This window comes from Gobius niger (assembly GCF_951799975.1).
Source record: "Gobius niger genome assembly, chromosome: 19".
NCBI classification, from domain to species: Eukaryota; Metazoa; Chordata; class Actinopteri; order Gobiiformes; family Gobiidae; genus Gobius; species Gobius niger.
Genome location: NC_136870.1, coordinates 16,481,696 through 16,504,676, shown reverse-complemented (window position 1 = coordinate 16,504,676; position 22,981 = coordinate 16,481,696). Strand labels below are relative to the sequence as shown.

The window sequence follows — 22,981 nt, the reverse complement described above, 5'->3', positions numbered from 1 at the left end:
TGCCAGGATTAAGGCCGACACACGCTAAATGCCATTATCATATTGTGTGGGAGAGCGCTGGATAACACAGTGCACAGTCTTCAAACCTGCTTTATTTGGACGTGTGGCATAAGCTCCTGGCACCTCTGCAGACAACACACAGGCCGTTATCTGATCTGTGACAGACATTAAGGCTGCCGAGGACAGAGACCCAGCGCTCACCGTGACACTTTGCTCATACATCCCCAATGCAACATTTTGAGAGCATGTTAATGACATTTTTGGATAAATTAAGCTTAAAGGGATGGAGTCTACAATGTTAAAACTAAGTATTTTCATCCCTCTACATGTTCCAGCCATGTCCTAATGTGTAGAATGAGCCCAGACCTGTTCACCACAACTGCCTCTAAAATCCTGCGCTGTCACTCAAAAAGTTGTTGCTTCAGGTCCGAAGTATAGTCAAGCACAAGCGTAATATAGAAAACGCAGTAAGACCTGAGGTGGCAGTAGATTTGCATAAAATGACCAACTTGCATCTAGTCTCTTTAAGCACAAATTCAACCTGGAAACCCTCATGACCATTCACCAATCATTCAATCACAGCCCAATCTCAAGCCGCACCTTCACAACAGCCAATCACCGCAGCTGCCAATTCCTGCTTCAGCTATTTTTCGTCCAGGGTCCCCTTCCTAACCTTCTTCGTCCATCACTTCCCAGCTGTGCTGCGACCCTCCTCCGCCCCTCCTCCGCTCACCGTTGTCGACTGGCCGCCCCAGGTCTCATCCTCTACCACCACCAGTGTCCGAGCTCCGGGAGAAGACTCTCTCTAACATTCATCATCGCCATGTATTTCATATCGTTAATGTAATCTTCCTCCAGTATAATATAATAATATATTAATATAATGTATCACTTTTCTGCCAACCATAATGGTGAAGTAACTGATCAAACCCGTGTTAGAGTCTGTGTAGAAACCACTGAATTATTACTGATTATCGATAGTGAGATTTGAACTCGATTATTGTGCAATACAATAACTACGCTTTGTGTCTGCAGGCCAGAAATATTGACTTGAAAATTGTATGCAATTATAGTTTTACATGTGTGAATACTGTGGTAAAGGAATTTAATAAAACCACAGTAAGATCAAGAGACTACCAGAACAGATTTACAAGCCTGACAAGATCCTAAAAATGTAATCTGACAGCAATCCGCCTTGCAGCGAGGTACTAAAAGTAGCTAAAATGCAGCACCATGAAGAAAAAGATGAGGCAAAGGTAGCAAACACTAAATGTGACTCATTTAGTGTTGAAACATATGGGATGGTAACATTCAGCCCATGGCTCATTATAATATATCGCATCTGTCAGTGCCACGGTCCAAGCCTATGGCCTGTGCCACAACAGAAGCAGCTCATTGTGCCCAGCTTCTCTCTCTCCGCCGTGTGCCCGCTCCATTGTCTTTGAGTGAGACTGTCCCTCTGTTCCTCCACATGGGCTGACAATGGTCCTGCCCACTACAGCACGTGGACTGTGGTTTACAGGCAAATGTTGGGTTAGCGTTACGAGATCCCAGAGAAGAAGGCAAATGACAGGGCACAATATAAGCCATGGGAATATATCGGTGTTAGACTCTATTTTGTATCGGAAGAAGAAGTCTTTGCGGTGTGATGTAAAAAAGAATTTCCATTTATCTAAGTATATGTAGTAGAGATCACATTGGTGCTTCTAAAAGAGTTGTGCTTATTCTTCCAAACCACAAATGTAATCCTGAACTCCCAAAGTCAGCAAGATGAAGAAGTCATCATTATTAAGAACTTTTGTCATCTGTGGTTAGAGTTAAAGAAAATATGTCATGCATGATTGTGGCTTATAAGCATACTTTTGAGTACCTGACTTTGTTAGTTAGCGTCTTATTTTGGGCTTCTGAAGTGGAGAAAGCTTCTCAGTAGATTGGCCTGTGTGAGTGAAGTGAAATAGTATGGAACTTTGATCCCAACTTTGTAAAGAACTGCTGCAGACAAATACCACAACCCTCTTCCGGTGACTAACCTTCCCTTTAGGAGTGAAATTTCTGTTTAATGCAAGATTTAATACGTCAAACGGGAGACACATTTATCACACTGCCTTAGGCTAACAATTAATCAGTAATTAGTAATAAGCATGTCAACTCTCTTTGTTAAGAGATTAAGTTACTTCAACCTCCCTCGTACAGTTTATCATGGGTGCAGTGAAAGCTTAAAATAAAAAACAATCTTCAAAAAAGAGTTTACCGGTAACGCTTTATATTAAGGTGTGCTCATTAAGTATTAATAAACTATTAATAAGCATTAATAACATGCTTGTAAAGTTTTAACACACTGCTTATTATACTTTTATCTGTTAAACATACTAATAGGCCATTAATAATAGGCTTATTCATAGCCAAACCTTAACCCTAAAATGATAACTAATACTTAATGAGCATACCTTAATCTAAAGAGAAACAAAATTATCATACATATTGACTATTGTGCCAGTTCAAAGCCTTTATAGACCTACTGACCTTGTTCATGTTAAAACCGAACAGAACAGGGCACTTCTTTGAAAAGTAGGACACGGGGATGTTTTATCTATATTATATTACAGTCCAGCCCAAAATGCAAACAAGTCAATGAGCTGTAAACCACGACCTGACAAACATAATTTCCCTGTGAGGCGGCCCGATCGATGGAGGTAATGATTAAAAGGCCCAGAGGTGCCCTTCCACCTGCTCCTGCATTTATAAATAGAGCCGTATGAGAATGAGTCCACAGCAGCCAGAGAAATCTCATCAGTGCTTTGTCCATCTGCTTCTCTCCATTTAAAGGGATTTGAAGAACCATGATACGGGATAATAACAGATGTGCTGTTCACAAAGTCACGTTGGCTTTGAATTTGGCAACGCTTCCTATTATCTGTTGCTTATACTTGTGCTACAAGTGCTAAACAGGGATGAAGGCACTGACTGATACTCATTTATTCCATTAAGGTCCCAGAAGCCCATGAGGATATGTTTCGCCAGTTTGCTTCTCCGGTGTAGGAATAAAGGAAAACACAAATGGGCCATTAGTGAAATAGATGTAGGTGCACTGTATGGCCCTAAGCAATAATATTCAAGCTAAAGATCTTAACAGTTTTCCTTGGTTTGACCTATTTTGTGATGATTTTACTTCCTTATGGGAAATGTGATATAATGGGCAAACATTCCTGCTGCTGTGCCACCGTACTACGGCTGAGCAATAAATCAAAATTTTATCTCCACTTTGGTCAATCTCAATAATCATCATGGCTTTATAAATCGATTTCTTTGGCACAAACAGTACCTAGCTTGGGAGTTTGGACGAGACAAGACTTTTGGGCATTAAAGCAGAGGAACTACTTTTTGGAGTTGAAGTGTTAATGGGATGATTGCGGGGGCTTTCATCTCCTCAACTTTCCTGCGACCGTACCAGAGTCACCAATACACACTAATGGAATCACGAAGAAGAAGCTAACAGGCTAACGGGCAAAGCTAATTGCGGACTAGCGCCACTTTAAACAGTATAAGCTTGAGTGAAAAAAAAAAAATTCCATTGTGTAATTGGATGTACAATATCCCTCTCTCCCTTCGCCTTTTCTGTCAGCGTAGTATTTACTCTCACGGAAAATTTATAAGAAATATAAATATAAAATATATTATAAAAAATCGCAACTCGCTACGACACCTGCAGTTGCACGTATGGCCTCTAGGGGCAACAGTTACTTAGTACTGTTTTAAATGAGACTTTTGTTTTTGTTTTAGCTGAGGTTTGATTAAAAGATGTATCCAATGTTATGAGTCAGCAAGATGTATTTAATTTGTTATGAAAAAATCTAAAAAATCCCTTGGTTTGCGATACCCGAGCAATACATTTTTTGATACCTATACTCAATTATTTGTTATCTACATCATAAAACAGAATATGTATCTTTTATTTGAGTAACTTTCTGTAGAGCTGTCCATAGATTTTGCTCAACTTCATTATTGATTAATTGGTTACTTTATCAAACGATAATCGGTTAACTGTTAACCACCGACTTAGAGTTGTTGTACAAGACATTTTATCTCAACAAGATTGTAAACATGTATTTTATATCAATAACAATCATAAAAAATATTGCTAAAAAGATTAATTATTAACCGAAATTCAAATAATGGGTTTATAAACAGATGCCATTTTATGCTTAATTGCAGTTCGATACTGTATTTTCTTTTCACATGCAGCATAACGATTAACAAACTTTTTAATCAAGTAAGTCCATGATGACGATTAAGCACAAAATCAAAACTCATTCTTAGGCCTGTCACGATAACAAATTTGAAGTTCGATATATTGAGGCGGAAAAGTATCGCGATAAACAATATTATTGACTCTAGTGATACTAGATACTGTCAACGCAGGCAGACAGTAAACCTTTGTTCTAAAAGTGCGTAATCATATAATAAAATACCACACAATGAATATGAAATGTAATAAATGCACTTTGCTTCTGTTAGAAATCAAAAAGAAAGTATTTAGAACGTTTACGAGAAAATAATCTGGGTAAAATATGAATAGATGAACAACGATAAATATCAAGCCTAAAAATGTATCGTTTATCTGTTATTTATTGAACGATAAGTCGATATAGTAATTATCATGACAGGCTTACTCATACTAAGCTCCAGCCACCTTAGGTCAGTAAAGAAAGAGTTTTAGAATCATCCTCATATGAAAAATAAAATCTTGAGCATTTGCCATAATATGCTCAAATCAAGACTGCTCCAAACTTTAGCAGTAAATCAATAGAGCTCATTCCATTTCCACTTCAAAGGTGTAATGTTGAGATTATTCTGTCTATAACTAGTCCCTATTTTATCTAATATACTTTTACAGCATTACAGTCGACACAAAGATGATCACCCATCATCATTCAGTATATCCGTGTGTATGGAGGTCACTATTTTGTCCTTTTGCTGAGCTGTGAAGGTTAGTTTTCATTTGAACTGGTCTAACCTGCAGCTTTTTGGTGTCTTTCCAAAATGGCTCCTCCCAAAAGCTGCCAGGAAACTACACGAGTGAGAGTGAGTCAGGCCAGCCGAGATGACACATTTGTAAACAGCACTTAAGCATTTAAACGTGATTACCCAAGGCTCATCTGTGTCACAGTGTCAGTGCAGGGAAGTGTTTCGAGGAGCTCATTGACGTGGGAGAACGTTTTTTTTCTACAATAGTCTATTAGGAAACCTCGTCTGACCCTAAAAATACCAGACAGCCCGATGCCACACACACACACACACCAGTCGCGGTGCCTCTCAATGGGAATTACAGAGAATAAGCCCGCGCACAACCACTGTCTCCAATCTTGTTTGGGTGGGACGTTTTATGGTTAACTGGGGAGGAGCGCGAGTGATTTTAAGACATTTTCTCACCAACAATCCCTTACAATGAGGGAAAACTTCACAAAACCTCTCCAGTCAGAAAATAATTAGGAGGTAAATGTAGCCATTACAAGTAGAAACAAGGCGGCGCCGCGACCATTTTCCATATATGGAATTGAAAAAGTGAGTGAAAGATTAAAAGGACTGCACTGTTACTTTAACGTCTGAAAATTCATATTAATTTAGAAAAAAAATGGACAATGGATCTACTACAAAGGTAAGCATAATAACATAAAATGATTTATTTTGAATATTAGAGTTGTACAATTAATGGCAACAAAGTCTAATAATCCTTCAATCTGAGGCATTAAACAGACCGGCTAAAAGGTGTTATTCAGCAAGAGCATAAATGCCAAACAAATAAAATGTAAATGAAAATAACAGTCCAGGATGTAAGCAGAGTGGTTTGCATGGATTTGTGGGTTTTTAGTCAAATGGAGGAAATGGCTTTGGTCCATATTGTCGTGAGCTGCAGCACGTGTCATCATGAACTTCAGGGTCAGTCCAGGAATTATAAAGAGTTAATCTGTGTCTGTTCCACTTTAATCTCAGACTTAAACACAGCACTGCTGGAGTGAAAGGAACACAATGACAAGACTCAAAATGGGTTGTTTTCTACTTTATCTAATTCTGCTGGAAAAAAAAAAAAAAAAAACAGGTTGACAGCAGACAGACTGAATATTGTCTTCTTATAAAATGTATTTAATTATTAAGACAGAGGATTCACTATTGCTTCCTTTTTTTTGGTAAAAAAAATAAACTTTTTTCTTTCTATCTCTTCACTTATACACATGGTCATAGCAAACAGCCTGATGTTTTGAGTCACATGATCTGGTCTTCATAATAGTAATTCATAGAACTGATCTAAACTACAGTGTTGTCAGGTTTTATATGATTAAGTCTCTGTGGTTTAGTCAAATCATGACTTCAATAGCTCTTGTAACTAAATGTGTTTCTCTGACATCATAAAGACACATTGGACCCGAGGGACGTCTCCTCTCTGCAGATCTTACAGTGTACAGTAGCTCAGCGCTGCCTCTCTCTCTCTCTCTGCAGCTCACATCTGGGCTGAGCATTAGGGATTTTCCGCTGCTGCTTAGCGCTCACTCCAAACTGCCCCGGGGCAGGCAGCCCTCGACACAAGCTGCCGCCCCGTGGCCCACATCAATCTTCTGCTAATCAAAAGGTGCTTGAGTTGTCAGCACCACAGCTGGGCTGCTCCACTGCTCCTCACTGAACAGTAGTTATGTAACTCAAGGCTCCAGTAACAATAAACATAGCACAAGTAGCTTTGTTTTGGACATAAAATCTCCTGTCTGCATCTGATGTCACCATAGACCATGACTCCTGCCATATTTTGACATCTGTTTGGTTAGCGCTAATGACTCAATGAGAGCAGGAGCTGGTTTGTAGAAATGATTAAAAACAGTTGGAAAAATAATCCTGTTTCTAATTATTTTTAAAGCCACGACAGTAAGTAGCACCTTGCAAAGGCGAAGGAACAGTAGTAGAAAGAGTGCAGTTTCTTGTTTTAGGGTGATCTGCTATTGATTAATCCAGAGTAATGTTTAAGCTCATCTCAAGGAACAAGTACAAAGCATTTTCTGATGTACCATAGGCTGTTGACACTACCAATTTGGAGCAAGGCCATAGTAGTACATGGGCAAAATAATAACAGACATGAGCACCTTTGTCTTTCAGTCCCATCATGCCATTAGAGACGGATGACAGAATGATGATTATAGAGGCGGCAGCACATAAACAGCGTCTAAAGCAGCGTTCCCTCTGAGTCTGTACAGGATGCTCCCATGAGGCCCACACTCTGAGCTCTGGGGGAAATGGGAGCCACGTGTAACCAGGCTGCTGCAGATCAGGTGGCAACAGGACCACGACCAGCTGCCTCGGACTCCTATACACACACATGAAGCTTATTATCCACAACCTGATCTGTGACTGCAATGGTCGCCCCGTTATGTCACTGCGGAGTAAACCATTAGAGGAGGAGACTGCGGGTTGGTGTGATGATGATGCACATGTTTTAGCGCTCAGATATCGGCAGCAGCTGATGTGAAATCACGATGGACTGTGTTAGACATAATATGGATGACTAAACGGATAAAAGAATGAAAGGACCACATCCAAAAATGACCAGACGTTACTCAACAAGCAATGAATGCACTATGAAATCAATCTGGATCCAGGGCAGGCATTCAGTCAAGCAAACAGTCACAATAAGGTTCTGTGGAAAATGGGAAGGCCCGGATCAAGAAAGAACTAAATGTAAGGCTGATATTACGTTACTTTGAAATAATTTTACTCAAGTACAAGTAAAAAGTAGTGGGCCAGTTTAAAGAGAGTTATTTTATTCCATAGTGTGTCAAGTGTCATCAAAGTATAAGTAGCTCGCCAGGTAAGAAAGGTAAGACACGCTAAAGGAACATTGGCTTTACCCAAATCTTAAAGCTTCTTGAAAAACGAGTCAAAATAGTGACAAAAATGAGCCAAAAACAAGGATGGAAATGCAACAAAAGAGCAACAGAAAAGTGACAAAAAAGTGACAAAAAAGCCACAAACGAGCAACAATAAAGAAACAAAAAATGTGACAATAAGCGATGAAAACCCAACAAAAAAGCAATTGAAATAAATGTCAAAAAAGTGAGGCCAAACCATCAATATCCATTTTGATCAGTTTTGTAGGTCTTAGCTTTCAAATGAGCCATTACACTGGCCTATAGGCTTATGGATTTGGGTAGAACTAAACTAGAGAGTTAAGGCGGGGGTTAAGAGATTAAGGATTGCAATAAACATGTGTATAATAAAAATGTGAGTAGCTAAAGGAGGCCATATTAAGCAGCACTAAGCAACTTGTTTACCTTAATAAATCCTTTTCGTAGTCCCTCTGGGGGTAATACAAGTGTTGATGGGATGATTGGGGGGTCTTTCATCTACCCCTGGTGTCTCTGGCCAGAAAACCATAATTGCAAATTTGCAGCCACCGGGTCAGAGGTGCAATACACACTAATGGAATCACAAAAAAAGAAGCTAACAGGCTAGTGGGTGAAGCTAACTGCGGGCTAGCGCTACTTTAACAGTATTTACAGTCAACTTTGAGTGAAAAAAAAAAAAATCTCCATTGTGTAATTGGATGTACAATATCCCGCTCTCCTTTTGTCTTTTCTGTCTGCATAGTATTTACACTCACAGACAATTAATGAGTAAATAATCACAACATGCTACGACACCTGCAGTGGCGCTTATGGCCTCTAGGGGCATGAGTTACTAAAATTGAAAAAAGTTATTTGGAAAATTTGCTGAAATACAGTATCAAGTCGGAAAATTATAAAAAATATGAAAGACCTACAAGTGTTAGAGTCAAATGTCATGCAGTGTAATTGGGTGTTAAGCATTTTTAAACATTTCTGAAGGCTTACCGAGAACATAAATTAATCATGGTTATAATGAACATTTTTACACACTTGTTTGTGTCCATTTTGAAGTGAAGGAAGACACAAGGGATTACGGCCAACAAACCAGCGTGACGGACAGTTATTCAACTCCTGCTGTGGTTCATGACTCCAACAGGTGCACGGAGAACAATACCCCACTGACATAAGCACCGAGTGACATCACAGGCTCAACAATGAGCACCCATGGGCCCGGGACAATACAGGCGGCGCTGCCCGCCACCTGAGTCCCGCCGATCATTAGAGATTCCCAGCACCGAGCCGCAGACGCAAGCCGACTCCCGTTCAGCAACGCCTCATTACCGCCGCTCAACAGGAGCAGAGAGTGTGGGCCGGCCCGTCTGAGCCTCGGAGCAAGGCATTCTGGGGAGTCGAGTCCAAAAGGCACGGCGTTGTTGGCGGAGGATGCGGTTTCTTGTTAAATTACAGCTTTTAACTGGGAGCTTCTAGGCTTTGAAGGTTTTTGTAAAAGGTGAAAGTATTTTATTAAATCGTGTGCCGACAAATTAGGGAGGCTAAGGGGAGGGATGGGAGCACCTTTGTAGCTTCAAAGCGTTCCTGCATCAGCACTTTTTCCCTAAATTCCTCAATAATTAAGGAAACTACATACATTGTGCAAAGACCAAGTAGAAAATTAAGTGCTCAAGAATCGGATGTGAAATAAAAATGACTTTGTGTGAAGTGAAAATTGCCATCAATGCAACTACTTTCTAAAATACTGAATGCATGAATGAAGTGATCAGGGTTAGAGAACAACACAGTGGTAAAATTTGATCCAAATGTTATTCTCTGAAGGTTGCTGAGAGGACAGATCTCTGCGGTTGGTCACAAATGAGATGCGCGATCCTGTGCCGCTGTTATTTTGCGGAGAACAGGCCTCCTCACGCTGGCAGTTTATGCACCGATGTAATGTGTTTCAGATTACCGTCGGTTGTATGGAAATACTTGTGGCGAGTCTGGACTTCTCTGAGCTAAATTCAGGGGGGCCAGCCTGTGAGGTTGGTCTTAAAAAGCCATCTATGACACCGCTGTTTCTCATATTTCGTATGATTCAAATCCAATACCTTTGGGCCAGACTACAGCAGTGAGCCCAGTGACTTACAAAAGCGGCTTCTTATGAATTTTGGCTACTTACGCAGAGCGAAGTCTATTTTGCTAACCCCGTGGGCCTATCGAATGCCTCAAACACTGTATGATTATAGCTGACATCTGCTCCCTTGTCGTCTGCCGTGTTTAAAAGCTACTGGTGGAACGCACTTCCCTCTAAATCTATAAATATTAGTCAAAGTCATCGCTACCGCCAACTCAAAGGACGCTCCATGAAATCTGGCTGACTTGAAACACATCTGCGCAGAACTATCAGCAGCTTCATCTTTGTAGCAGGAAGCGGACGTGCAGCCTGCTCTGCACATGGACTTTGGTATTATTGAGGCAATGAATGGACAAAGGCACAGAGAGCAAATAATCAAGTGCACTGCAGGCGGAGGGGGAAACGTCACCTGGGACACTATAAGCCTGTCCCATAAAGACAAAATACAACATTCATTTTTACCAGGCTATTCTACCACACATGATGGGGCAAGAAAATATGAGAACACGGTTTTTGGCATAAGATAAAACCTTTTGCAATTGATTAAAGTAAAGAAGGGTTAATTAGAGGTAGACTCACTCATTAGACCATAACTTTAAATATATTTATTCGTTAGAGAACATGTTTTCAGTGCAAAGAACACGGCTAAAGCAAACACTAGGAGGTCTGGAAAATACTGAAACGCCGAAGGAAAACCGAGGGTGAGGAAATGCTCGCTTTCCTGTTCCTTTGGCCTGGTTAGTCATAATGGAGTCTTCCTGTCAAAGGTCTTCAGAAACGTCTCACAGACAGTTCAAGGGTCGAACTACTTCAGCTGTCCGATAAATACACACGTTTTGGAATGATCTATGTTTTTAAGCAAAAGTGCGGCTTAACAACATTCTTTTGGGCATCTCCGCACTGCTAGAAGTGAGAAAATGGGCCTGGAGCGCCCTCTTCAGTCATCAAGCTTTCACTTTAAGGTAATGGCATTCTCGAAAATCGATGGTGTAGGGATGAACAGAAGTGCAGAACTGCTCAGAATTAGATGAATTATGGGTTTTAAACCATTCAAACTATGATAAAACAAAATCCTAGAAGTACAGACTGGAGAGATTCAGCAAAAAAAGAAAGATGAAAGTGAACAGCTTTACACAAAATCAGAATCAGAAAGCACTGCCTTTTCTGCTTCCACAACGAGAAAGGGAAGCATTTTTCTAGACAAACTATAAGTATTACCACCATCTGCATGAGACTTGCAAAACATGAGGCAATTGTGCAGTATGTATACATATACAGCCAATAAAGTAAAAAGGCAATGCGCTTTCTAACCATAAAAACCCTAAGTTCAACCATCAACTCAATCGACAATCGTGCATCACAGTCTTAACAGCAGCGCAATTCCCATGAAAATGAAAGAATTTGGCTCGAGCCTTTTACAGAACGCAAGCATTTCCACAAAAAGATTGGGCATCGGCAGAGCTCTATTTTGAGAGTGAACCAGTTCAACCTCAGTCACATCCAGTCCATGTCACTTTGACTCTGAGAGGAAACCGGCAATCTCTGCAATCTCCCCCAAATCAGCCCTCCCAACGCTGCAGCCAACGGGGCCTGAAGAGCTCCTGAACAGCAGCCGCAATTTAGAAACTTTAGGAAAAATCTCTGACTGCAGTGTATTTAGAGGAGCTGAGAGTTACGGCGTTACACACAAAGCTGCTCTGAATCTGGAAAAACAGAGTCCATGAAGACCTATGAAATCCCCAAAAATGGATTAACTTGTCAATATGTGCCACTTTGGTTACACTGACTTAAATGGCACACTGCATAATATTTTGGATTCAAGTGTTGAAAGAAAAACAAAGCATGACCAGCTTGACACAGAAAATGCTGTGGCTTCCGAAGCAGATGCCTCGACATGAAGGCAAGGCAAGGCAAGTTTATTTGTAGAGCACAATTCATACACAAGGCAATTCAAAGTGCTTCACAGTTGCATAAATATAAGAAAACAAATACAATCAATAAAACATCAACATAGAATTAATCAATTACAGTAAGAGGCAAGAGTGTAGATAAAATACTTTCAGTTATATGCATTTTTAAGTCTTGAAGGAGCAGCGGCTCTACTCCAAGCTCCTCCTGGGTTACGGACCAACAGGATCAATTACATTTAGATTGAATTCTTGACAAAACAAGCATAGTTCTGTGCAGAAGTAGAAACACAACTGGATACAGTGAAGGGAAAATGGTCCCAAGTCCATCTCAAATTCAGTTTGTGGCTTGATCCGACTGTAATAATGAGATTTTAGAATCAAACTACAGTAAATATAATGCTATAGAGCCCAGGTGTTTTATTCTTGACAAGACAAGATGCTGTAGGTATTTGAGACCATTTTTGAGATGCAATAACTTCATACAGCGGGGGTCTGGAGTTGTTTACGTGTCAATTTTTGGGGTCCCAGCCAGAAAAGTTTGGGAACCCCTGCTCTACCTCATGGAGCTCTGTCTTAATGCCCACTCCCAGTTGAGCAGAAAGAGCCCTACAGCTTAGACACAGGGGAAAGGGAGCAGAAAGGAAACCCTGCCGGCAGGTCACACCCTCCACAAATAACACTACGCACACGCAACCTCCAGACAGCACTGTCCCGCAGGAGAGAGACACACTGGACAAGCCAAAATGGGGAAAATGAGGCAGTTCAATCACAACTGCCTTTGCCTTCTTGGCAGAACACAAGCTTCTAACATCGAGATGTGATTTAGAGTTCATACAGCACACATTTAACACCTCTAAACAAGACAAAGAGTCAATAAATGTTGAGATTCTGACTTAATTATGATTATCTTACAGCCATTATCGAGACAAAATAAGACTCCTATTATACCCATTTATTGTGCACCGTGGCTGTACCAGAGCTACAAACACGCTACAGGCTTGTTTTCCTATAAGTGCTCTCAACTTTAGCCAAAGAAGGAAAAAAGTTAGAAAGATAATTACAGCACCACCCAAAACCAGGACTAAATATTTATTACGTAAGACGTCCCTCAAAGTTTCTCTCAAACAAATGGTCAGGGCAAAGATAATAAACACGAAGGATGGTTTAAACAATAGAGCTGGTGTTAGGATGTATGGCTCATTGACCGTCCAAAGAGGAAACAGGTGAATGGGAACACTTGTGGAGCTGCAAATCTGGCAAACTCATAAATTTGACTTGTGTTTCCCCATAACTAATAATACGTACAATAGGGTTCCCTGATGAAGAGATTCTGGATCTCAGTAGGACTTAAATGGTTAAAAAAGCTCGAAATATGTATTTATAGCCTGATTATCATTGTGTTTATCAGATAATTACTGCTTTAACTTATAGAGCACAAGTTACAAATACTCCTTTGGTTTTTCCAGTAGGCCTGGCACGCATCTGACAGCTTGTTTTATTGGCCTATTAGCTGCCCAAAGTTATGCAGGTCTAGTAAAAGATCCCGCACTCATCACATTGCACTTTCGCGTTACAGATGACTGGGGTGAGGAAAGGTGGGGAGAGGAAACCGATTCCCGCGGACTCGACTGTCTCAATGTCTCCTTTCATTGAAAGCCACGGCGCGCCTGACATCACACTGAAACGGAGCCACCAAACAGCTGATCCAAACCGGTCTGAATCTTGAATGAAAGAAATACTGTAGTAGGTTTTTGGGTGTGGACTACTGCATAGTTCACATACAATTAGATACTGGTTGAATTTAATCTCAGGAACATGTTTTAAATTTGGAAAAAGTCTCTCTGCCAGGCCTATACCGGTTATCCCTGCAACTATGAGCCTTAGGTGGGATAGTAGAACTCACACTTGACTGAACATTGATCAGTTAACCTCTTGACCCCCGCCTAACTAAGTGCACTTTCTCCAGTTCAGCTTTACCCAAATCTAAAGGCTTACAACCTACCTTACGACCTACACAGCTCATCTAAACAAATCTTTTTTTTTTTTACACATTTCTTTTCATTTCTTTTTTTCATTGAGTTTTTGTCACTTTTCTGTTGCTCATTTACTGCTCTTTTGTGGCTTTGTGTCACATTTTTGTATATATTATCATTGTAGATTTTTGTTCCATTTCTGTCACATTTTTGTCACATTTCTGTTGCTCTTTTGTTACTTTTTTTTGTCAATTTTTGTTGAATTTCTGTCACTTTTTCGTCACATTTTTGTTACTTTTTCGTCGCTCTTTTCTGCATTTTCATCCTTGTCACTATGACTATCCAGTCAGGGGTTAAGAGGTTAAAGGCACAGGTGACACAGATGCAAACTTGGAAGCCACTGACTATTACTCAGCAACCATTTCAGTATAATATGGGTATATGTACCTCTAGTTGATGAGCAGCTTTATATAGTTTTATATATTATCATCGAACTCCTCAGTGTTTGGGTTGTATGGTTGGGAGACTTTTCACTCCTAGGGAAAATCTATTTGCATTCATGGCACACTGCCCAATGATAATATGTCAAATATACAGAACAGAAACATGTGAGCTGGAGAGTCACCTAGAGTGCACTGATGTACAAAATACCTCACATAATCCATTCTATGTAAAGAGCAGACTTGGTCCTCTCATACAAAGGCCATTCAAACTTCAAAGGCGGGGGATGATGACGATGCCCGCTTACCTGAGTTTAAGGTTTGCCATGAACTCTTCCATAGAAACATTGTCCAAAAGAACAAAATCAGCCTTTCCAAACTCCAGGCTCTCGTGCTCAGCCATCCTCTCTGTAGAGTTGTCTAAACAAAAATCAAAAGAAAAACATACCAAAAAAACCTAGTCTAGCAGTTCGGTGAAAAGCATCGGCGCGCGTCACTCAGCACCTCCTCAAAGTCCATTAATTTGGTCGCATTTTCCCAAGTGTGATTAAACAGCAATTTCCCTCATGTTGGGGAAAACGCGACACCAAAACTAAGCTGTGTGAACCGAACCAGAGTATCTCAACGACTTTCAACAGCCGAGTCAGTCATGTAAAGGTCCAAGCGCACTCATTTCCATACAAAGTTTACGCGTAAAATATCTCTATCCCGTTACATCGTGCCGTGGGCTTCGCTTTTTCCTGGAGTTTGTCTCTCCTGTCGGCCAGGAACACCGTCCGCCAATCACATCCGAGCCGCCTGCCCCCCCGGAGCCCCGCCCCCTGCCCCGTAGAGGTGTTGGTTCGTCTGGGCCCGTGTGTCTAAGTTCAAAAATATTACAAGTATTCGTGAAGACCACTGACTCCGAGGGTTTCCGAGACATATTTCAGCGGTGACGCATCCACTTCATTCAGGAAAAAAAAAAAAGCCACAGTGTTTGGGGAGATTTTTAATGCCCACTGCCTGTCACCATATAAGGAGAATTTAGGGCACCTCAGGAATGTTTAGTTGATTGAGAAGTTGAAAAGTGGGGATTTTACAAACCATTTCAAAATAGTGTAGCTCAACCAGCTTCCTCAATAAATCACCCTGGATGAATTATTGCCAAAAAAAAAGTAAACAGTGTCGTAAGTAAATCCTTTGAGAAGCTTTGTCACCTATTTGTATTGGCTATCTCTACATCTGGCAGGCACACTTTGAAGCGAGGGCGCTCTCTTGTGGAGGAGAGTGATATGTGCAGTTGAATTCTCCTGGGTGGATTGCAGTGAAGTGTCTTGCCCAGGAACACAACAACCGGATGAGCTACACCTGCATGAACTTTTACCCTGTCCGCCTCTGCCGGTCCTGTATATTTCTTCGTATTAAAAGGTAAGTAGCCTATACTGTTATATTCGTAATGTGGTAATGTAATATTGAAGAAAAAAAACAATAGGCCGTACGTTTAAAGCCATCATCCAAAGAAACCTGGAAATAAAATGCAAAAATAGCATAAAACAGTCATTGTTAGTCTCCTTGTGCACACTGACCTGAGCTTCTTTTATTTCAGATGTGTTCTGTTTATATACATTTTTTCATTCTACTTGTAAATTGTTGCTGCATTTTTATTTTTCATTTGTAATGTCCCCAACTAATCCGTTGGCTTGTTGGCGCAAAACAATGCATCTTCTGTCCAAGTCCTATGAGGCTTCTGCAAGGACACTGACGAAATTTACTTCATAGGCTCACTGTGCAACATTTCACACAGTAAATAGTATAAAATACGAGCATTGTATTTTTTTATTGATAACAAACAGCTGAGCATCTGGTTAATATGCATTAGGTCCTTGTTATTTTGACATCCCCCTCCCCACATAACAGTGTCTTTGTCTAATGAATCATTGGGAGCTTATTTGGTTTTGCTGACATGTTTTATGACATGTATTTCTACCGATAAAGTATAGAAACATACACTGCCTGCTCTGGAACATGATCTGAGTTTGCTGGTCAGGTTAAGGTTCAGCAACACTATGTGCCCAAAGAATGGCCATCACAGAGTCCAGATCTAACCCCATTGAGAAATGTTGTGATGTGCTGGAGAAGGCTTTGCACAGAGGTCACACTCTCCCATCATCAACACAAGCTCTTGGTGAAAAATAAATGCAATGCTGGATCTTTTGCCATTGCAGAATCATATTAAAACAATGCCACAGTGAATGGTTGCTGTAAAAGCTATAGGCGCCAACCAAGTTTTAGAGCATGTTATGTAATGTTCCGCAATGTGGCTTTAAATGTGGTGATGTAAAATTAAGTTACAAAATCTGGTTTAAATAATCACAGACAAAATAGTTGTAGGCGTAAAAAATGTAATTGTAAAAAAAAAAAACACTCCAAATTGTACATCATTCAAAGCAAAGAAAAAACACTTCATCACTTTCTGTACTGGTCGAGCAGCGAGCCCCCAAATGTGATGGTGGTGGAGACGGCGTTGGCCCAGGACCTTCCGCTGTTCTGAGTCACGTAGACCACTGCCCCCCTGCGCAGGAACGTCATGTAATACGTCAGACTCCCCACGGACGACATGCGAGGGATTCGGGTGCTCGAGACCGCCACCCAGTAACCATTGACGACGAGCCAAAGATCGGTTTTGAGGCTGGTGTTGCCGGTTTGGGAGGAGAAGAAGAACTGGTAGACCCCTTTAACGGGGGCTTTGAACACCCCCGTCTTTTTGTCAAAGCCCCGTCCCACGTTCACATAGACTTTGCTGTACTTGATGCGGTTCACTTTGCCCACAAGATGACCGGGGAAGGAGGCGAAGAAGTGGATCTTTTTGGATGAAACTGAAAGGGGAAGACAGAGTTACAGTACAGAAAAAGTACAGAGTAAGGTGTACGTTTTTGTTGTACCCATCATTTAAACAGTGCTTGAGGGTAATCTATCAGGAAAAATGGCAACCACAGCGCACCGCCTTGGGAGCCATCTCTAGAACTTTAGAGGCCACAATTTTTCCATACTGAGATATGTTCTTACCTGAGCTTAGACGAGTTGATACGTACCTGTCTGGTCTTTGTGTGTGCCCTCAGTCACGCAAAAAGAGCAAATATGTTGTTAGCATTTCTCTCCTCCTCTCCTCTATGGGGCCAAATGGGGGTGAAGCTAGAAGCGACCAAGCTCTTCCACGTTTTCCCTATTTAAATACAGTTGCGAGAAAAGTTACACGATCCAAGTATAGTTACACAAAATTAAACATGGCGATTTTCTAAGCGGATAAAAAGGGATGCTAAGGGAGCACTTCGACTTCTGTGCAGTAATATCTTCACTTTACTGCGTGGACGTTGAAGTGCTCCTAAGGTATAGTCACGCCTCACAATATAGTACCTCTTTTTATCAGCTTAGAAAATCGACATGTTTAATTTTGTGTAACTATACTTGGATCAGGTAACTACTCACGTAAACATATTTAAATAGGGAACATGGACATAACTTCAACCCGTTTGGCCCCATGGAGCAGGGGCTCCCAAACTTTTTTGGCTGGGACCCCAAAATTGACACGTAAACAACTCAGGACCCCCAAATTATTGCCCTTTTACGCTACTTTAGGGAAGAAAAACATTTTATAATCAAGTTCATATGCATCAGTATAACCGTTTATTTTCAATAATTGAATGGATTCCACAGAACAGTAGCATTTTTCTTTTTTTTTCATCTTCATCTGGGGACACCCCCCCCGACGGGTCCCGACCCCCACTTTGGCAACCACAACATCTTTGGTCTTTTTGTGTGACTGAGCGCAGGCGTAAAGACCACACAGGTACGCATCAACTCGTCTAAGCTCAGGTAAGAACTTATCTCAGTATGTAAAAAACGGTGGCCTGTTCCTTTAAGATCACATACAGTAATAGAGAAGGTGGTTTCAGTACTAGTAAATACTTGTACTTGTACTTAAAACAGCCTATAACTGTCAGTGACCTCTTTCTACTTTACTTACATCTCTTCCTCGCCTTACACCTCCAGTTGATCTTGTCTCGGCTCACACAGGCCTGGTTCCTGCTGCACCTTCCACAGACCAGAGTGTTTATATCTGCAAATAGACAGGCAGGATCACTCCGCATACATTAGACACCTGCGAGACAGAGCTCCCAAAAATAACGTCTCAAATTAATCTCATACCTGCGCAATAAGCCAGGTAACAGGCCGACGGGCGGGAAAACTTGTAAACAAAGTAGTTGCCGCGACACTTTTTGACTTTGATGGGAGTGGAGCGAAAAGCACAGCATTTTTTCTTCCAGCTGCCGCAGACCTGACGTGTGACGATGCCGTTTCTTCTCTTGGGATGGGATCCGGACAGCCATAGGGGCGCGTGGGTGCCGCACTTTTCCGCCTGCACGCAGCGCTCGGGCATTTGCAAGCTCTTGCCGTTGTAGAAAAGGCGGTACCAACCTGTGATATTGTCAGAAAAAAGATACAACTTTGCAACACCAAAAGGGTCAGCAGTCAATTAGGGATTGTTCAAAGAAGAATGAAAGGAATGGATGAAAAGTGTCCAAACTGTTTTATCAATATGCAGTATTGTCTGAGGGACTGGCCTCCTTCTCCATCACATCAGAAAGAAGTAAAAGCTTTTTAGAAATGACAAAAAATATTCAAGTGGCTGTATCCAACTAAAAAAGGTCTGATCAAGACTAAACCAGAATGGAAACAAATCTAACAAATGATAAAATCTTGTCCAAACCACTTTGAAACTAAGGCTAAAATGGGACTTATGGGTTTGTGAAAGTGAATATTTGTACCTAAGAATAACTAAACGATGACTTGACCTGCTCTAAACCAGAAAGAAAATTGAGCCTATTCTTTAAAATTGAGGTGAAGGGCAACTGAAAATTGTATGACGTTAACTATGGTAACTGTGCTAACTGGTGCATTGCAGATTTTTTTGTCTTAACATCTCAATCATTACTGGAAGAATCCACATGAAACAAAAAGTGTTTCAAAGTTCATCGTCTCCTCTGTCAGCACCAATGGGCGAGGAACGCACTTCTGTATGGTCCTTATGGTGGCCAGGGCCGACTCCAAGAGACACTTAGCAGCATTGATTCTAATGGGACTTCAAACGTCCCAAGAACGGCTTAAAGGCCTGGCTCCAAAGAGTTTTTCATTTCTAAAAATCGCTATGACCCATGTGACCACGCTGGGGAAGGTGAAATATTTTTTACCACGCTAGTTTTTGTTTATCAGCCCGATATTTGGAAGCATTTTCAGTGCATTAACTGGCTCCAGCACCTGTCAATCAAGCTCTGGAGCTCTGTGGAGGCACCGCCCACTCCGAGGGCACAGGGCTTCCCGCCTTTTTGCCCTTCTAAGGAACAGGAGCAGACAGAGCGGCCATTAAGGTTCACACAGGACTTGGGAACCTTTTTCAATGAATGGGGCTGAATGGGACCCACTCATCTTTATTATATTATATCTATGGTCAGCACATATGAACTAATATCCAGTTATTTTCTCTGAAAGGTGTCCAAAGGCGGAGACAATATTCGAAAACATGAGTGTGATGTTGGTCAATAGAAGGGACATACCTGACAAAAAAATAATATATCAGGTTTGTGAATCCACTACCAAATACTAATGAGGGAAAACATTTGACGATTTCTTACAAAAACTGTATTTCTCCCATAGAGTTGTATTGGCCCCTGCCCTACACCTGACATTATGACATCATCACATTCTATATCATGAACACTATTGGAAGATCTGAATGTATCCAAATGGAAAAGACCCTTCATTCCCACTGTAGAGTATAGAAACTAAAGCCTTGAGAGATTGAGCCAACCTTTCCACTGAACATTGCGGTCACACATCTTGTATTTGGTGGTGGAGTTGGTGGCTCTCCAGGCCTGGTCCAGGGCAGTGTAGTGGAAGCAGGGGTCCTTTCGCTTTTGGGACTCTTCATTTCCTCCCAACAAACCCTCTTCCTCATGAGTAGCTTCTGCGGCAGTGGGATAAGTGAGCGCATGTGTTCCTGTCACGAAACATGTAATAGGCACATTGAACATGCTGTGGATAAAGAAAGTAATTCATTATGCAATATTGTTTTCAGAAGTTATCATTATCAACTAGGTCTGCAAAACAGGCGACAGGCGACACAAATTTACTGTCTCAATCATCAATATTATGAATGACAATGTTTATGTGGGAACGGCTAGTATCCCCCTCTCACCAACACTGTCTTGATCTTGTTTGTGATGTTGATTCGTGTGCATCTATTAAAAGACATACAGTATTACACATCCTGTCAGTCAGCGAACACGAAGAAAAAGGGGATATTTAAATTACGCAGATCTAACCTGATTCAGTGCATTCTGCTGCCGCTGAAGTGTTGTTTGTTCACACCTCAGACTCTCCATCTCCTGCAATCATCATTTGCATCCATATTATAAGAGCACCCTGACATATCACGGCATCATTAGTAAACCAGCACATAAAATGATGGAGGAAAATAGACGGCCAGATGAGACAGCTGTGAAGATTCAGACAATAAAAGTAAGAACAGCTACATAACAAGTGTCGTATTATGCAGTTCCTTACCTAACAGTCAGTTCTGTACACATTTACTAAACTCCAGCATTAACTTGAGTAGCCATTTAACAATTTTTGTCGTGTTTTTGTCTTTTTTTTGTCGTGTTTTCATAGATTTTGCTATTGTGTTATTTATGCTTTTCTGGCACATTTTTGTCACTCTTTTGTGACTTATTTGAGACTTTTTTAGCCTTTTCATCACTTTCTAGTTGTGTTTTTGCCACTCTTATGTTACTTTTCTTCACCTTTTTGTTGTATTTTCATCCTCGTGTCCTACTGCGCTTTGTTCAAGAAGCTTTTAGATTTGGGTAAAGCCAAACTGGGGGTTAAGAGGTTAAGCTGTAATCGTCTATCCTTCTTTGTAACACATCCCACAGGAGCAGCAACTTTTTGAGGTATTTCGACCCTGCCGTCCAGTCAATGGAATTTGGACCCTTACTAAATGCTTCTCATTAGATGTTTTTTTCTTTTCTTTTTGGCCTTTTGGTAGTCATGCTGTGATTCAGAATCTCTTCTACAAAAGAGTCCTTGCCCCAGAGGGGAACATGTTCTACATATTTAAGAGGGCACGAATACCTATGCAGACAGGGAGAGAACATGAATACTCCACACCACAGGAATTAAATCTGTGACCTTCTTGCTACGAGGTCAAGGTGCCCCTAACACATTAACTTTGAAGAAAAACATTCACTTAATGCAATCTAATACATCTACTATAGGCGTCATGAAATAAACTGTTTCTTCTCTTCATCCGATGATCAAAATGTGGTCAATTCATACTGTTATACACAATATATGTGACTGTGTCCATACCGCCTTTGCTATGCTCGATCGCGTCAGACCTTGGAAGCTAAGCAGGGAAGGGCCTGGTCAGTATTTGGATGGGAGACCGTTTGGGAAACGAAGCCTAGCGAATGTAGTGTGTGAGTGAGTGGTTGGAGTGGCCGATGGTGCAGACTGGTTGTCTCGCTTCTATCAGTCTACCCCAGGGCAGCTGTGGCTAAATTAGTAGCTTACCACCACCAAGTCTGGTCTTTGCGTCTCCAGAAAAGCGCTATATAAAACCAGTGCATAATTATTTTTAATAGCTGTGTGACATCACCTTAAACATTGCTGCAAGCTGCACGGCCATTGGTTGATCTTTCACGCTCCGCAGATCTGGCCTGGTCTGTAAAAATGAAATTAGTTTGCTGACAAGTTAAGTTTAGTTGCAGTGAATATAAAATATCTTATTCTATTTTGAGTATGACTTTGGTGTGACAATAACCAGCCAAACATCTGTCTGAATTAAACAACATCTGGGGCCTTAAAAAAACGTCAGTTGCGTTTTTTTTAATTTTTTTTATTCAGTTCTATTTTCCATCTGCCTTTGTGGCGTTTTGATATCTGTGAACAAAGCCAGGACTCACAGCGTTTGGACTCCCGGGACAGCAGACGGCACATGATGACAACGCTACCAACATCGCCACGACTAAGACAACCATCTGGGGAAAACAACAGTTGTACAATCATTATGTAAATCCTGACATTCTACTGGATCTTCGAACAAAAGGATTTTTCTGTGTGAATATGCTTCTCCTACAAGACCAGAGGCACAAAAATAGTCATATTTGTCCTCAATAGTGTTGCTACTTAATTAAGAAGTACTCAAAGTATTAAATGTAAAAATAATTAAATTAAGTTCATAATAAAAGTTTACCTTGAACTCCGCATCCATCTGTCTTCTCAGAGAAAGCCCATGTCTGCCTCCCCCACAGACAAAGTTTACAAATGCCTTCGGTCGAACAAAGTCGTGTCTTTGCACTGATCAGTCAGCAACGCCATAAAACACAACATAAGGGAAAAATACAGGCTTCAGTTTAACAGTAGTCGCCCCACTCCGTCAAAGGTGTTACTTTTCACAGGCCACTTGCAGACGTAGACATTAAAATATTACAGTACAGGCACATTTTCAGCCCGTGTGGTCAGTGGCGTGAGGGAAACTGAGATGATTTAATTACGCAAACAATACTTTTAACATTCAAACACTATAAATGTTATGTAGTACATTGCCAGCTGATGGTTCACAACTAGG

General features: G+C 41.0%; 2 protein-coding genes across 2 annotated transcripts in view; both read right to left on the bottom strand.

Annotated features, from left to right (window-relative positions):
* The window catches only part of myo1d (myosin 1D), a 96,016-nt gene extending 80,843 nt beyond the window's left edge, over nucleotides 1-15,173 (bottom strand). The window contains exon 1 of the mRNA XM_079577681.1: nucleotides 14,625-15,173. Coding sequence (XP_079433807.1) covers nucleotides 14,625-14,719 — 95 coding nt within the window. The 5' untranslated portion in view covers nucleotides 14,720-15,173. The remainder of the gene's footprint in view (nucleotides 1-14,624) is intronic.
* Nucleotides 15,174-16,725: 1,552 nt separating this feature from the next.
* On the bottom strand, nucleotides 16,726-22,714 carry LOC306978941 (uncharacterized protein). The gene is made up of 9 exons (XM_079577693.1): nucleotides 22,607-22,714; nucleotides 22,317-22,391; nucleotides 22,010-22,075; nucleotides 20,676-20,738; nucleotides 20,549-20,591; nucleotides 20,162-20,350; nucleotides 18,502-18,771; nucleotides 18,320-18,412; nucleotides 16,726-17,171 (listed from the first exon to the last, which is right to left on the bottom strand). Exons 1-9 carry the CDS (start codon nucleotides 22,622-22,624, stop codon nucleotides 16,762-16,764), a joined length of 1,227 nt encoding a protein of 408 aa, XP_079433819.1. The 5' UTR covers nucleotides 22,625-22,714; the 3' UTR covers nucleotides 16,726-16,761.
* Nucleotides 22,715-22,981: the final 267 nt, after the last annotated feature.

Coding starts and splice junctions, on each gene's coding strand:
- LOC306978941 (XM_079577693.1), bottom strand. Junction 20,739..22,009: donor AGCTTGCAGCAATGTTTAAG/GTGATGTCACAC, acceptor TGATGATTGCAG/GAGATGGAGAGTCTGAGGTG. Junction 20,351..20,548: donor ACAAGATCAAGACAGTGTTG/GTGAGAGGGGGA, acceptor GTTTCGTGACAG/GAACACATGCGCTCACTTAT.